General features: G+C 43.1%; 1 protein-coding gene across 5 annotated transcripts in view; it reads left to right on the top strand.

The window, feature by feature from the left end:
* PPP2R3A (protein phosphatase 2 regulatory subunit B''alpha) overlaps positions 1-13,074 on the top strand; it is a 767,863-nt gene that overhangs the window by 681,644 nt on the left and 73,145 nt on the right. For all 5 annotated transcript variants that reach the window (XM_050965378.1, XM_050965375.1, XM_050965376.1 and 2 more), the window contains one exon: positions 11,193-11,453. In XM_050965378.1, the coding sequence (XP_050821335.1) occupies positions 11,193-11,453 (261 nt within the window). The remainder of the gene's footprint in view (positions 1-11,192; positions 11,454-13,074) is intronic.

Below are 13,074 nucleotides of genomic sequence, written 5' to 3' on the forward strand. Positions count from 1 at the left end.
TTTGGCTTCTCTTTGTGGCCTCTTAAAGTGAACTCATTGTTACCTCACTGAGAGGGAAACTGAGGCAGGCCTGAGCAGAGGGGGTGCTCAGGAGGTGGCTCCCAGACTACAAGCAACAACTGCGTGTGTGTATGTATGTATTACTGATCTGGACTTTGTTCTGTTTGCACATTATAAATGTCATCAAGTCACTTGTACCAAAACTACCAATCATTTTAGTTCTGTGATCAGTTTCTCTTTATCTGTTAAGACTAGGTGTAATATAGAAGTCCCCCTGGTTTTGAGTTAGGAAATTATCATCTATAATTTTTGAAATTCCAAGGATGTTTTAGTACCAGCAGCAGGAGACCTTCAGCACGTGACTCAAATTGAAATTCCGTATGATCATGCAGTTTTTTCTCCCCTACACGTTGTAGATAGGTGTGTAGGAGCCTCTCATCCTGTTTCCTAGTGTAGTTTGGTGGTATGCAGCAGACACCAACTAATACCCCATGTTGTGCTTTATGTTAGGACATTGATCCATAAGCATTCAGGGTCATTTTCTTTTGAGTTATCAGACACTTGGAAACAGGCAATGTCAGTTTTGATGTAGAGAGCCTCTCTCTCTTCCCCTTTTGCCCTCTTGATCCTTCCCACCAGGTTTCAATAATACCAGTGAGGTCAAATTTATGCTCATAAATGAGCAATTCCAATTCCAATTGTCACCCAGGAAGCTAACATTGATATACAGGTAATTAAAGAATTTCTTCTCCTCATATCCTTTGATTCCTTGATTAATTTTTGTTTTCAGCATCTTGATTCTGGGCTAAATTAGTGCTCACATCTTCTGTCTTTATTCTTCCCTCTTTGTTATTGGTTTAACGCCCTCCTGACTACTCTAGCCAGCTAGTTCCCAAGGAGATTCTGCTTACACGGAGAGCATCAAAACTATACTGTTTCCTCTTCCCATAGAAGGTGGAGCAATGTTCCATAAAACCAAAACCTTCCACCCTAAACCACTTACCTAGCCAGAGGTTCACTTCCAGAATCTTCTGCCTTCTGTCTTTCATTGCTTGCATGACAGGAAGGATTCCAGAGAAGATTGGTTGGCCATTCTTCTTTAGCACACTTGTAAAATTCCCTATTCTCTGTGAGATATCCTGAAAGGCAGTGTCATTAGTGCTAGTATGAACCATCATCAGTTGATCCTTGCCTGTTGTTTTCCAAAGCCTATCCAATCTTGGAGTGACGACTTGTGTCTTGGCATTGGGATGGCAGCACAGTCCTGTTGTCCGCTTGTCCTTTGCAGAATGTTTTAGATTCTCGTAAGTCCTGAATCCCAAACAAGGATCGTTTGTCTTCCTTAGACTACACATATGTCCCATACATCTCTCTGTTCCCTTAGACCAGTTGTATCTTGAGAGGTGGCTTCCACAATTTCCATGTTGAAGACTTGGTATCGATTGGAAAATTCTAGCTGTGTGAAATTCCTCCTGGACTACTACTCTGTGACAGTCACAGCCTGTCCATCCTCCTCTGTCTTCAGCTTTGTAGGATGTCGCCATGATCTCTTGCCCCGATTATAAACTGCCAGGTCTCCTCTCTGACTTCTTCTCTCTGTGACTTTTTGGTGGTCAGCTCCATTCTTTCTTGAACCTGGGAGACCAATATTTCCTGAGTCTGGCTGTTTAGGAACACCTCAGTATCTCTGATTCTCAGGAGCATCTCTTCTTGATCCTCCAATCCAAGAATCTTTCCCTCCAGCACAGCCACTAAACTTGTACTTTATGAACAGAAGTCCCTTCTGGCTTCAAGCAGGAAAGAAAACATGGCACATCCATTGCAGGTCAGCCCCACAGTTACATCGTTGGTCACCTTGAAATTGCACATAGACCTGAACGGAAAGCCTCTCTTGCTCCCTCTCCAGACCCCCGCTGAAACTTCCCTGTTAGCTGCCTCTGTTCATGACTCTCAAGCTTGCCTGGCAGTGACTTTTTACACCAAGTCTCCCTGCTTAGATCAGCTCACCCCACCCTTGCCACCAGGGAGCCATTAACCCAGGGGTCAGCAACCTTTGGCACACAGCTCGCCAGGGTAAGCACCCTTGTGGGCCGGGCTGGTTTGTTTACCCTCCGCGTCCGCAGGTTCGGCTGATCGCGGCTCCCACTGGCTGTGGTTCATAGTCCCAGGCCAATGGGGGCGGTGGGAAGAGACGCGAGCCGAGGGATGTGCTTGCTGCCACTTCTCCTGCCCCCATTGGCCTGGAGCTGCGAACCGTGGCCAGTGGGAGCCATGATTGGCTGAACCTACAGATGTGGCAGGTAAACAAACCAGCCCGGTCTGCCAGGGTGCTTACCCTGGCGAGCTGCGTGCCAAAGGTTGCCGATCCCTGCACTCTGAGACTTCAAACTGCAGTGCTGATCAAACTCCAAAGTCCAGAGTCTCTCAGCCATTTCTAAGGCACCATCGAGAGACATGTCTCAGCTGTTGACTACAGTAGATTGCATGAAAATCTCAGCTTTCATTTAAAAATAAAGATTCAGTTTCTAGCCCTCATGATTGTGGAAGAAGTTTGAAAAGGTGAAGTGAATGTGTACGAAAGCTGAGAAAACAGAAGGCAAAGAAGAGAACCCAACATGTATAATTTTTGAATCTCATTACTTTTAAGTAGGACTGTCAAGCGATTAAAAAAATTAATTGCTGTTAAACAATAATAGAATATCATGTATTTAAATAGTTTTTTATATTTTCTATATTTTCAAATATATTGATTTCAATTACAACACAGAATACAAAGTGCATAGTGCTCACTCTATATTTATTTTTATTATAAATATATGCACTGTAAAAAACAAAAGAAATAGTATTTTTCAATTCATCTAATACAAATACTGTAGTGCAGTCTCTTTATCATGAAAGTTGAACTTACAAGTGTAGAATTATGTACAAAAATTAACTAAATTAAAAAACAAAACAATGTAAAACTTTAGAGCCTACAAGTCCACTCAGTCCTACTTCTTGTCCAGCCAATCGCTCAGACAAGCAAGTTTGTTTACTTTTGCAGAAGATATTGCTGCCCACTTCTTGTTTACAATATCACCTGAAAGTGAGAACAGGTGTTTGCATGGCATTGTTTTAGCCGGCGTCACAAGATATTTATGTGCCAGATGCACTTAAGAGTTATATGTCCCTTCATGCTTCAACGATCATTCCAGAGGATGATAACAGATTCTGCTCTATAACCATCCAAAGCAGTGTAGACTGACACATGTTCATTTTCATCATCTGAGTCAGATGCCACCAGCATTTTCTTTTTTTGATGCTTTGGGTTCTGTAGTTTCTGCATCGGAGTGTTACTCTTTTAAGACTTCTAAAACCATGTTCCTCACCTCATCCCTCTGAGATTTTGGAAGGCAGTTCAGATTCTTAAACCTGGGGTCGAGTGATATAGCTATCTTTAGAAATCTCACATTGGTACGTTCTTTGTGTTTTGTCAAATCTGTAGTGAAAGTGTTCTTAAAATGAACAACAGGTGTTGGGTTCTTATCTAAGACTGCTGTAACATGAAATATACGGCAGAATGCAGGTAAAGGAGAGCAGGAGACATACAATTCTCCCCAAGGAGTTCAGCCACAAATTTAATTAATGCATTATTTTTTTAAAGAACATTATCAACATGGAAGCATGTCCTCTGGAATTGTGGCCAAAGCATGAAGGGACGTACAAATGTTTAGCATATCTGGCATGTAAATACCTTGCAATGCCAGCTGCAAAAGTGCAAATGCCTGTTCTCACTTCCAGGTGACATTGTAAATAAGAAGCAGACAGCATTATCTCCCGTAAATGTAAACAAACATGTTTGTCTTAGTGATTGGCTGAACAAGAAGTAGGACTGAGTGGACTTGTAAGCTCTAAAGTTTAACATTGTTTTGTATTTGAGTGCAGTTATGTAACAAAAAAATCTACATTTTTAAGTTGCACTTTCACGATAAAGAGATTGCGCTACATATTTGTATGAGACAAATTGAAAAATACTATTTATTTTTGTTTGCCATTTTTATAGTGCAAATATATGTAATAAAAATGCTATAAAGTGAGCACTCTCTACTTTGTATTCTGTGTTGTAACTGAAATTAATATATTTGAAAATGTAGAAAAACATTCAAAATATTTAATAAATTTCAATTGGTGTTCTATTGTTCAACTGATTAAAACTGCAATTAATCATGATTAATTTTTTGAGTTCATTGCATGAGTTAACTGCAATTAATTGACAGCCCTACTTTTAAGTCAATTTTCTTATTCACCACTTTTGAATATGTGGGACTGGCGATACGGAGGTTGTGGAAGGTCTCGCTGTCTGTGCTAGTAAGGCTATGATGCACCAGATAGCTGGGGAGTGAGAAGATTGCCTAGAGGCCAGGGCTGTTTGTGTGGGAGGGCAGAGTTGATAAAGTCTTGTATAAAGGAATTTTATGAATGATGTGAGTCTATACCTATAATGGAGAGGAGGGGAGAGAAGAGAAGGGGGCCACCCTGTGATGTGATGGTCCAGGATCAGAGGGTTCTGGGTTGAGTCAGGAATGTTTCGGCTCCCTAGAGAAATCTTGTTCCTGATGGAGGTGATATCTTTGGTCCTGTGGTTATGGGGGCTGGGGCTGGATAGAAAGCAGTATCACAAACCCCAGATATTAAAAAGAAGAGTCAGGCTCCTTTAAAACAAGTAATATATTTTGGGTTCTTTTTCTTACCCTTCTGGTTTCTGGGCCATTCTGTTCACGTGGATCATGTTTTTTCTATATTTCTCGACAGCCATGAGGGCTAGAAATGTCACTTCTTTTTTTCAGTGAAAGCTGAAGTTTGCACATAGTAACATGACTCTAGGAGCTGGAGTCATTTTAAAATAAATAAGTAAAATACCCATTTATTTTCCTACTTACTTAAATGCTTTAAGTAAAATATAAGTTATTGCGAGGCTCACAGTAAAACCACAAGAGTTGGAAATGCTGGGATTGTCACAGTCTCTGTTTCATTTGTTATTATTTGCACTAATGTTACATGTTAGAGGCCCCTGTTGAGGTTTCCCATTGGACTGAGCACTGTATGGACATATAGTAAGAGACTGGTGCTTCCAGAAAAACTCACCCCAGGTAGGAAGGACAGACTAGGGAGTCAGGGGAACCAGAGACTCTGGGAAGGAAATGGCTTACCTGAGGTCACCCAGCAGGTCAGTGCAGAGCTGGGAGTAGAATCCAGGTGCCTGGGTGCTAGAAGTAGGGCTGCTGCCTCACCCCCTGACTTGAAGGGGTTTCCATTATATACAGCAGGGGTTGGCAACCTTTCAGAAGTGGTGTGCTGAGTCTTCATTTATTCACTCTAATGTAAGGTTTTGCGTGCCAGTAATACATTTTAATGTTTTTAGAAGATCTCTTTCTAAAAGTCTATAATATATAACTAAACTATTGTTGTATGTAAAGTAAATAAGGATTTTAAAATGTTTAAGAAGCTTCATTTAAAATTAAATTAAAATGCAGAGCCCCCCGACCGGTGGCCAGGACCCAGGCAGTGTGAGTGCCATTGAAAATCACCTCACGTGCCACCTTCTGTACCCATGCCATAGGTTGCCTACCCCTGGTATACAAGGTTTACAGTTTGGCTAAATGGCTCTCAGCACCCCTACTGTACAGATTGTTCCAGCACCCCTGTCCAGGTATCCTGAGTCCACATCTAAGGCCTGATTCACTAACTACACTGCCTCACTTTTGAAAACTGGTACTGACTGAATCGGAAGTTACTGAAGACTGGTGCAGGTCTCCTGCTGCTTCTGTGTTGTGAGGAGGAGAAGAGAATTGGAGAGGCTCAGAAACCTGGCCTTTGAGCTCTCGGGGCTCCCATATAGAGCCTGTGTGTTACTATGCTGTGGTTTGCAAGTGTACATATACACACACATGCCCACTCTGCAATGAGAGGGAATCCTGTGGAGGGAAGAATTCCTCTCTGCTTACAGGGGGAAACACGAAGAGAGAGTTAGGAGATAAGAAATCCTCCTCCCTGCCCCCATCTCTGAGAGGCTAGCTGTACAGGTCTCGGTGGGACAGACTGAACAGTGTGCCAGCAAACTGAATGGAAAATTGCAATCAGAAAGGCTCCAGCAATTGCATTGCTTTCACTTTTTAAAAACAATTTCCTAGCAAGTTAAAGTCTTTAAAATGTGTTAGGAAAAAGGCTCCATGTTCCTAGAAAATACCAAAAGCAGCAAAGATGAGTGGCTGCCTCAGTAGCCACCCATAAATTCTGCTTCTATTTAATTAAATTAAACAAGGCTCCTTCTTCCTGAAAATATTTGGAATAATTTTAGCAAACAGTAACCAAAACTATTCTAACATTTACTTACCAGCTCCTTTAAAAATATTTTAAGTGAAACCACTAAAGATTAAATAAATATTACTTCCTCCCATCATACCTCCTGACATCTGGGTGCAGAGGAGGAGGAAGAGCCATAGGAGGGCAGCAGATGGACAAGAATGGCTTCCAGAAGGAAAAGGTTCCCAGACTCCAAGGGTATGTCTACGCTACAGGATTATTCCGATTTTACATAAACCGGTTTTGTAAAACAGATTGTATAAAGTCGAGTGCACGCAGCCACACAAAGCACAATAATTCGGTGGTGTGCGTCCATGCACCGAGGCTAGCGTTGATTTCTGGAGCGTTGCACTGTGAGTAGCTATCCCATAGGTCCCACAGTCTGCCCCACCCATTGGAATTCTGGGTTGAGATCCCAACGCATGATGGTGCAAAAACAGTGTCCTGGGTGATTCTGGGTAAATGTCGTCACTCATTTCTTCCTCCATGAAAGCAATGGCAGACAATCATTTCGCTCCCTTTTTCCCTGGATTGCCCTCGCAGACGCCATAGCATGGCAACCATGGAGCCCGTTTTGCCTTTTGTCACTGTCACTGTATGTGTACTGGATGCCGCTGACAGAGGTGGTACTGCAGCGCTACACAGCAGCAGTCATTTGGCTTTGCAAGGTAGCAGAGATGGTTACCAGTCGTTCTGTACTAACTGCTGTGCCATTGCAAATTGGCAATGAGATGACAGTTATCAGTCGTTCTGTACTGTCTGCTGCTGTCATGGGTGCTCCTGGCTGACCTTTGCTGGGGTCAGCTGGGGACGCAAAGACAAAAATGGGAATGACCTTTGTATTGTATCTAAAAATATAGTCAGTCCTGCCTGGAATATGGGGCAAGTGTACTAGAGAACCAGTGTACCAGAGAACCAGAGAGTACAGCCGCTCCGTGTCAGAGCCCGCAGAAATGATGAGCTGCATGCCATTCACGAGGGCTGCCCCTGCAACAACCCACCGGTTGCTTCCCACCTCCCCCAACCCTTCTGGGCTACCATTGCAGGGTCCCCCCCATTTGTGTGATGAAGTAATAAAGAGTGCAGGAATAAGAAACACTGACTTTTCAGTGAGATAAAATGAGGGGGAGGCAGCCTCCAGTTGCTATGATAGTCCAGGCAGGACATTAAGCGGTGTGGGGGAGAGGAGCCCAGCCTCCCGCTGCTATGATAGTCCAGGCAGTAGAGAATCTTTTCTTTAGACATGAAGTGGGGGGGCTGATGGAGTTCAGCCCCCAGTTGCTATGATGAGGACGGTTACGAGCCGTTCTGTACCATCTGCTGGGAATAACCGGGAGTCATTCCTATTTTTACCCAAGCGCCCCCGGCCGACCTCACCTGAGGCCAGCCAGGAGCACTCACAGGATGATGACAAGGAAGGCTACCAGTCCTACTGCACTGTACCGTCTCCCACCGGGGAAGGGAGGGGAGAGGATGCTGCTGTTCAGTGCCACAGCACCACGTCTACCAGCAGCATGCAGTAGACATACGGTGACATTGAAAAAAGTCAAGAAATGATTTTTTTCCCCTTTTTTTCACGGGGAGAGAGGGGGAGTAAATTGACGAGATGTACCCTGAACCACCCCGGACAATGTGTTTGACCCTGAAGGCATTGGGAGCTCAACCAAGAATGCAAATGCTCTTCAGAGACTGCGGGGACTGTGGGATAACTGGAATCCTCAGTCCCCCCCTCCCTCCCTCTATGAGCGTCCATTTGATTCTTTGGCTTTCTGTTACGCTTGTCACACAACACTGTGCTGTGGACTCTGTATCACAGCCTGGAGATTTTTTTCAAATGCTTTGTCATTTCGTCTTCTGTAACGGAGCTCTGATAGAACAGATTTCTCTCCCCATACAGCGATCAGATCCAGTATCTCCCGTACTGTCCATGCTGGAGCTCTTTTTAGATTTGGAACTGCATCGCCACCCATGCTGATCAGAGCTCCACGCTGGGCAAACAGGAAATGCAATTCAAAAGTTTGCGGGGCTCTTCCTGTCTACCTGGCCAGTGCATTTGAGTTCAGATTGCTGTCCAGAGCGGTCACAATGGTGCACTGTGGGATACCGCGTGGAGGCCAATACCGTCGATTTGCGGCCACACTAACCCTAATCCGATATGGTAATACCGATTTCAGCGCTACTCCTCTCGTCGGGGAGGAGTACAGAAACCGGTTTAAAGAGCCTTTTATATCGATATAAAGGGCCTCGTTGTGTGGATGGGTGCAGCGTTAAATTGGTTTAACGCTGCTAAAATTGGTATAAACGTGTAGTGTAGAGCAGGCCCAAGTGAGGTGACTGCCCCTGGGCAGCAGTAGTTGCTGGAGGGTAAGGAGGCATACCAACACAGAAGGTCCCTTCATCTCCCTCCACCACACAAAAAAGGCCTGCTTTCTCCTCTCATTGAGTTCCATGTTCCCAGGGCCACCTGCCCTACTCTAGAACCCTGCTGTCAGGAAAGGATTGAGCCCACAGGCCCTATGCCAAGGAGAGCAATGTCCCTGTGGGATGTATCTTTAGTTTCTGCTGTTTGGGGTTCTGAGCCTGGTGGTGTTTCTTCTTAGGAGCTTTGACACCTCTTATAACAAATGTCTGTGTAATGCTAGAATTGTGAACAATAGTACTGTATAATGATGCTAGTATTTTTTTTCCCATCACTGGGGTTGTTTTGGCTACATATTTTTAGCAGTATGGATGTGTGATCTTTGATTTGTGGGCTACTGTGTATCTTATCCATGAGACTTACATTATGTTTTTTATGCATTCCTCAGAGAACAGAGTTAAGGTTGTTTTGGTATCATCTTGGTGACTATAGTTCAGTAGGGCTGATTTGCTAGAGGATTTGACTGTGAGCGTATCTTTGGGTGAGAATGTGGGAGAAGGTAATGGATGTGTGCACATGACTTTATTCTATATTTCTTGAGTTTTTTGTGGTTTTATATTTGGCATTGTTGTCTCTTGGCAACCTTAACTGATTTACACAAAGTGTTTTTTCTTTGAAGTTCCTTGTCTTTTTTACAAATGTTTCAAATAAAGACATTGAAAAAACATAGACAGGAAGCTTAAAGTTTATTTTTTTTAAATAATATATGGTTATCCAATTAGCCCCCGAGAGACTCTCTCTCATGTAGTTGTTGCATGTGGCAATGACACTGTCCCTAGTAAAGATGTCTGCTATTTCCTATTGCTCACAATATAACTGAAGCCAGGCGTCTCGCCACCCTATGTTTGGTTCTATAGTTAGGAGACTGGACAAGAAACTGTTCGATGTCAGGGAAACGTTGACATCACAGGTGGGCTCATCAGCCCTCTGTTTCTGCCATGTTACTGTAAACAACTGAGTAAGCTAGTTAATGGTTAATAAGTTTTGTCTTTTTCCAAAAAAATAAAGTATTACTTATCAATGTGTAATCTGATGACTATTTTCTACTATTTCACATTAAAAGTGTTTAAGAAAGCCCCGGAACAAAGATCCCCATGTCATGTCTTAAAAAAAAAAGGGAGGGGGTCTTTTTTTAAATTCTAAATTTATAACCTCATAATTTAGGTATTCCAAAAGTACTTAAAATTAGAATATGATCAGGCTTATAATTTTAATGACTTTTCTCCAAAAAATATTAAAGTGAACAGAACTAAAAGACTACAGAGGTTCATTAATGGATGGCCTAGTGTGCCTCCCTAATAAATGTACATCCATTATAGACAGAATGGTGAATGGGATGAGATTGCTTAGTGAATGAGGCAGGGGTCTTCAGGGAGTGAAAGGACGCTCTTGTGGACTAGGACACAGGACTACCAGCTTCTATACCTCTGGTTCTGCCACAGATTTCCTGTGTGGTGTTAGGCCAATAACTTAGTCCCAGATTCAGGAAAGCACTTAAGCACATGCTCAAGTCTTGTTCTGAGCTATCTGCTTACATTCCTTTCCTACAAAGAAATACTCTTCTGAACTGGGACCTTAAACCAGACTTTTAAGATGCAACTACTAATTTTGTGTTCCTTGTCTCTTGGGTGCCCTTCTTGAGAACAATTTTCAAAAGTGCTGATGACTCACAATTCCAATTGAAGTACATGGCAGCTGCCAGTGCTCATCATCTCTGAAAAATCAGGTCTTGGGCATCTCAGTTTGGGCACCCAGTCACTAAGGCTCCCAGAATTATGAGACACTCTTGCAAATCTTGGCTTTAACATCTTTGGACTTCAGTTCTTCTATCTGGAAAAGGGGATAATAATACTGGCCTGCCTCGTGTGTCTGTTATGAGGGTGAATTCAGGCTCTCAGGAACTGTAGTGATGAACACCATAGAAATAAGCTTCTACTTCCATGAGGAAATAAACAAACAAACAGAAAAGCCCAACAACTCATTCAGTGCAGGAGCTGGCTGCTGTGCAGTTAACAAGTCATGGAGGCCACACACTGAATGATGAGAATGAAAAGAAATATTGAACAGTGGCTTCACGCCCTGAACATCAGCCATCCTGTGCACTGAATGGGGCAGAGGTGCTGTGGAAAAAGTAATACGTGATTTGAAATTTGTATCATAATGCACATGTACCGAGGGACGGTGCTAAGGTTGTACAGGCAGCTTTAATCTGGCATTTCCTAGCTTTTGGATGTTTGACTTTGCAACCTTAATAATAATTTTAACATGGGAGTTTTATATCACTTTATACACACACATGAATTACTAAGTATTTTTGATGCTTGTTAATGTCTTGTGCATTTGGAACAGGAGGGTTCCACCCCCCTCCCCTTTTTTTTTTTTTTACTTCATATGGTAGGGAAAGTATTTATTTCTTGCATTATCTTTTCAGGTTCAAAATAAACAAGAGAAGAAGCCTGGGACTCCATCCCCAGCCCCTTTGAAGTCAGCAGTCAGCCCACGACCTCTTGTGACTGTGAATAAAGTCCTTATCAATGCCCCTGTATCCATAAACATTCCACGTTTCTACTTCCCCAAAGGGCTTCCAAGTGTCTGCAACAATCATGAGGAGACCATTGCCAGGATCGAAGCATCCTTTACCGAGTTTGAAGATGAGAGAGCCAACATTTATGAAATGGGGAAAATTGCCAAGGTAAATGTAGCCATTCACTGAGTCACTCACAGTTTGGGGGGGCAGTGAAACATTAATTACATTTATTAACTATTTGCTCAATTCTAGTAGCAGTTTTATATTTTTCAGTGCACAATGAGCAAATGTACTTACAGTTTGAATGACTTATGTTATATTAAGGAAACAATAAAACAAGAATGAACACAATTAAGTCTCCGTGGGAAAAAGATGAAGTGTGTCACCTCTGATACACGCTGAGTCACATCTGACTCACAAAATGACAACTTCCCTGGCCAACAGGCAGACCTCTTAGAAATGCAAAGAAGTTTAGCAGAGAACACATTCAAAACTGTTACATACAGTTCGGTTGCAAATAATTTGTCCAGGGCATATGGAGCTAAATTCTGACCTCACTTATGCTGGTGCAAATCTGGACTAACTGTTGGAATAAATGGGTTTAGTCTGGTGTGATATCAGGAACTAATCCTTTGCCTGTTTTTCTGTTCACTAATTGGTTCAGATTTTCTCAACTTTATTTGTAATTTGAAATTATTCACCAAACTTCTATAATTTTTAGCCTTTATATTTTTAATGAGTGCTTCATTATGAGCATTCAGGATCTGAAACTAGGAATTCACGCTGTTGGTTAGTTTTGATTGGAAACCTATCACAGACCCAGATCCCCAGATACATTGGTGCTAGTCTGCGCTACTAGGCAGGAGTGCTGGTGTACTTCAACTGCAGACATTACCAGTTGCCTCATTTGAGCTCAGCTCTCTGCCACTGTGATCCTGAGGTGGCATGAAGCAGGCCTACTCTATGGCTATGATTACACTTGAAGCTAGGGCTGTGATTCCCAGCATGTATAGATGTACTCACATCAGCTCTCATTGAGCTAGCATGCTAAAAATAGTCGTGTACCCAGGGTAGCATGGACAACGGTGAGCAGCGGCACAGGCTTGTCATGTCGAGTACATACCCAAGGGGTTCAGGCAGGTCTGTAGGAGGGGACACTGCTTGGTAACACCACCTCCAGCACAACAGTCTCTTTTAGCACATGATTAGCAGAAGGGGGATATGGCCAGCTAAACCCCATGTTGCACTGATTCTTGGATGCTTAGTTTGTATAATGCAGACGTAGGAGTTCAGCAGCTTTAGAGACGAATGGGTATAAACTGGATATTAGGAAGTTTAGACTTGAAATTAGATGAAGGTTTCTGACCATTAGGGGAGTGAGGTTCTGGAACAGCCTTCCGAGGGAAGTAGTAGGGGCAAAAGACTTTCCTGGTTTTAAGACAAAGCTTGATAAGTATATGGAGGGGATGTTATGATAGGATCGTTAATTTGGGCAATTGATCTTGAATTACCACCAGACAGGTCTGCTCAGTGGTCTGCGGGGACATGTTGGATGGGATGGGTACTGAGTTGCTGCAGAGAATTCCTTCTTGGGTGCTGGCTGGTGACTCTTGCCCACATGCTCAGGGTTTAGCTGATCGCCATATTTGGGGTCGGGAAGGAATTTTCCTCCAGGGCGGATTGGCAGGTGCCCTGGAGGTTTTTCGCCTTCCCCTGCAGCGTGGGGCATGGGTCGCTTGCTGGTGGTTTCTCTGCAGCTTGAGGTCTTCAAACCATTTTTGAGGAT

This window comes from Gopherus flavomarginatus, chromosome 8 (assembly GCF_025201925.1).
Source record: "Gopherus flavomarginatus isolate rGopFla2 chromosome 8, rGopFla2.mat.asm, whole genome shotgun sequence".
Lineage (NCBI taxonomy): Eukaryota > Metazoa > Chordata > Testudines > Testudinidae > Gopherus > Gopherus flavomarginatus.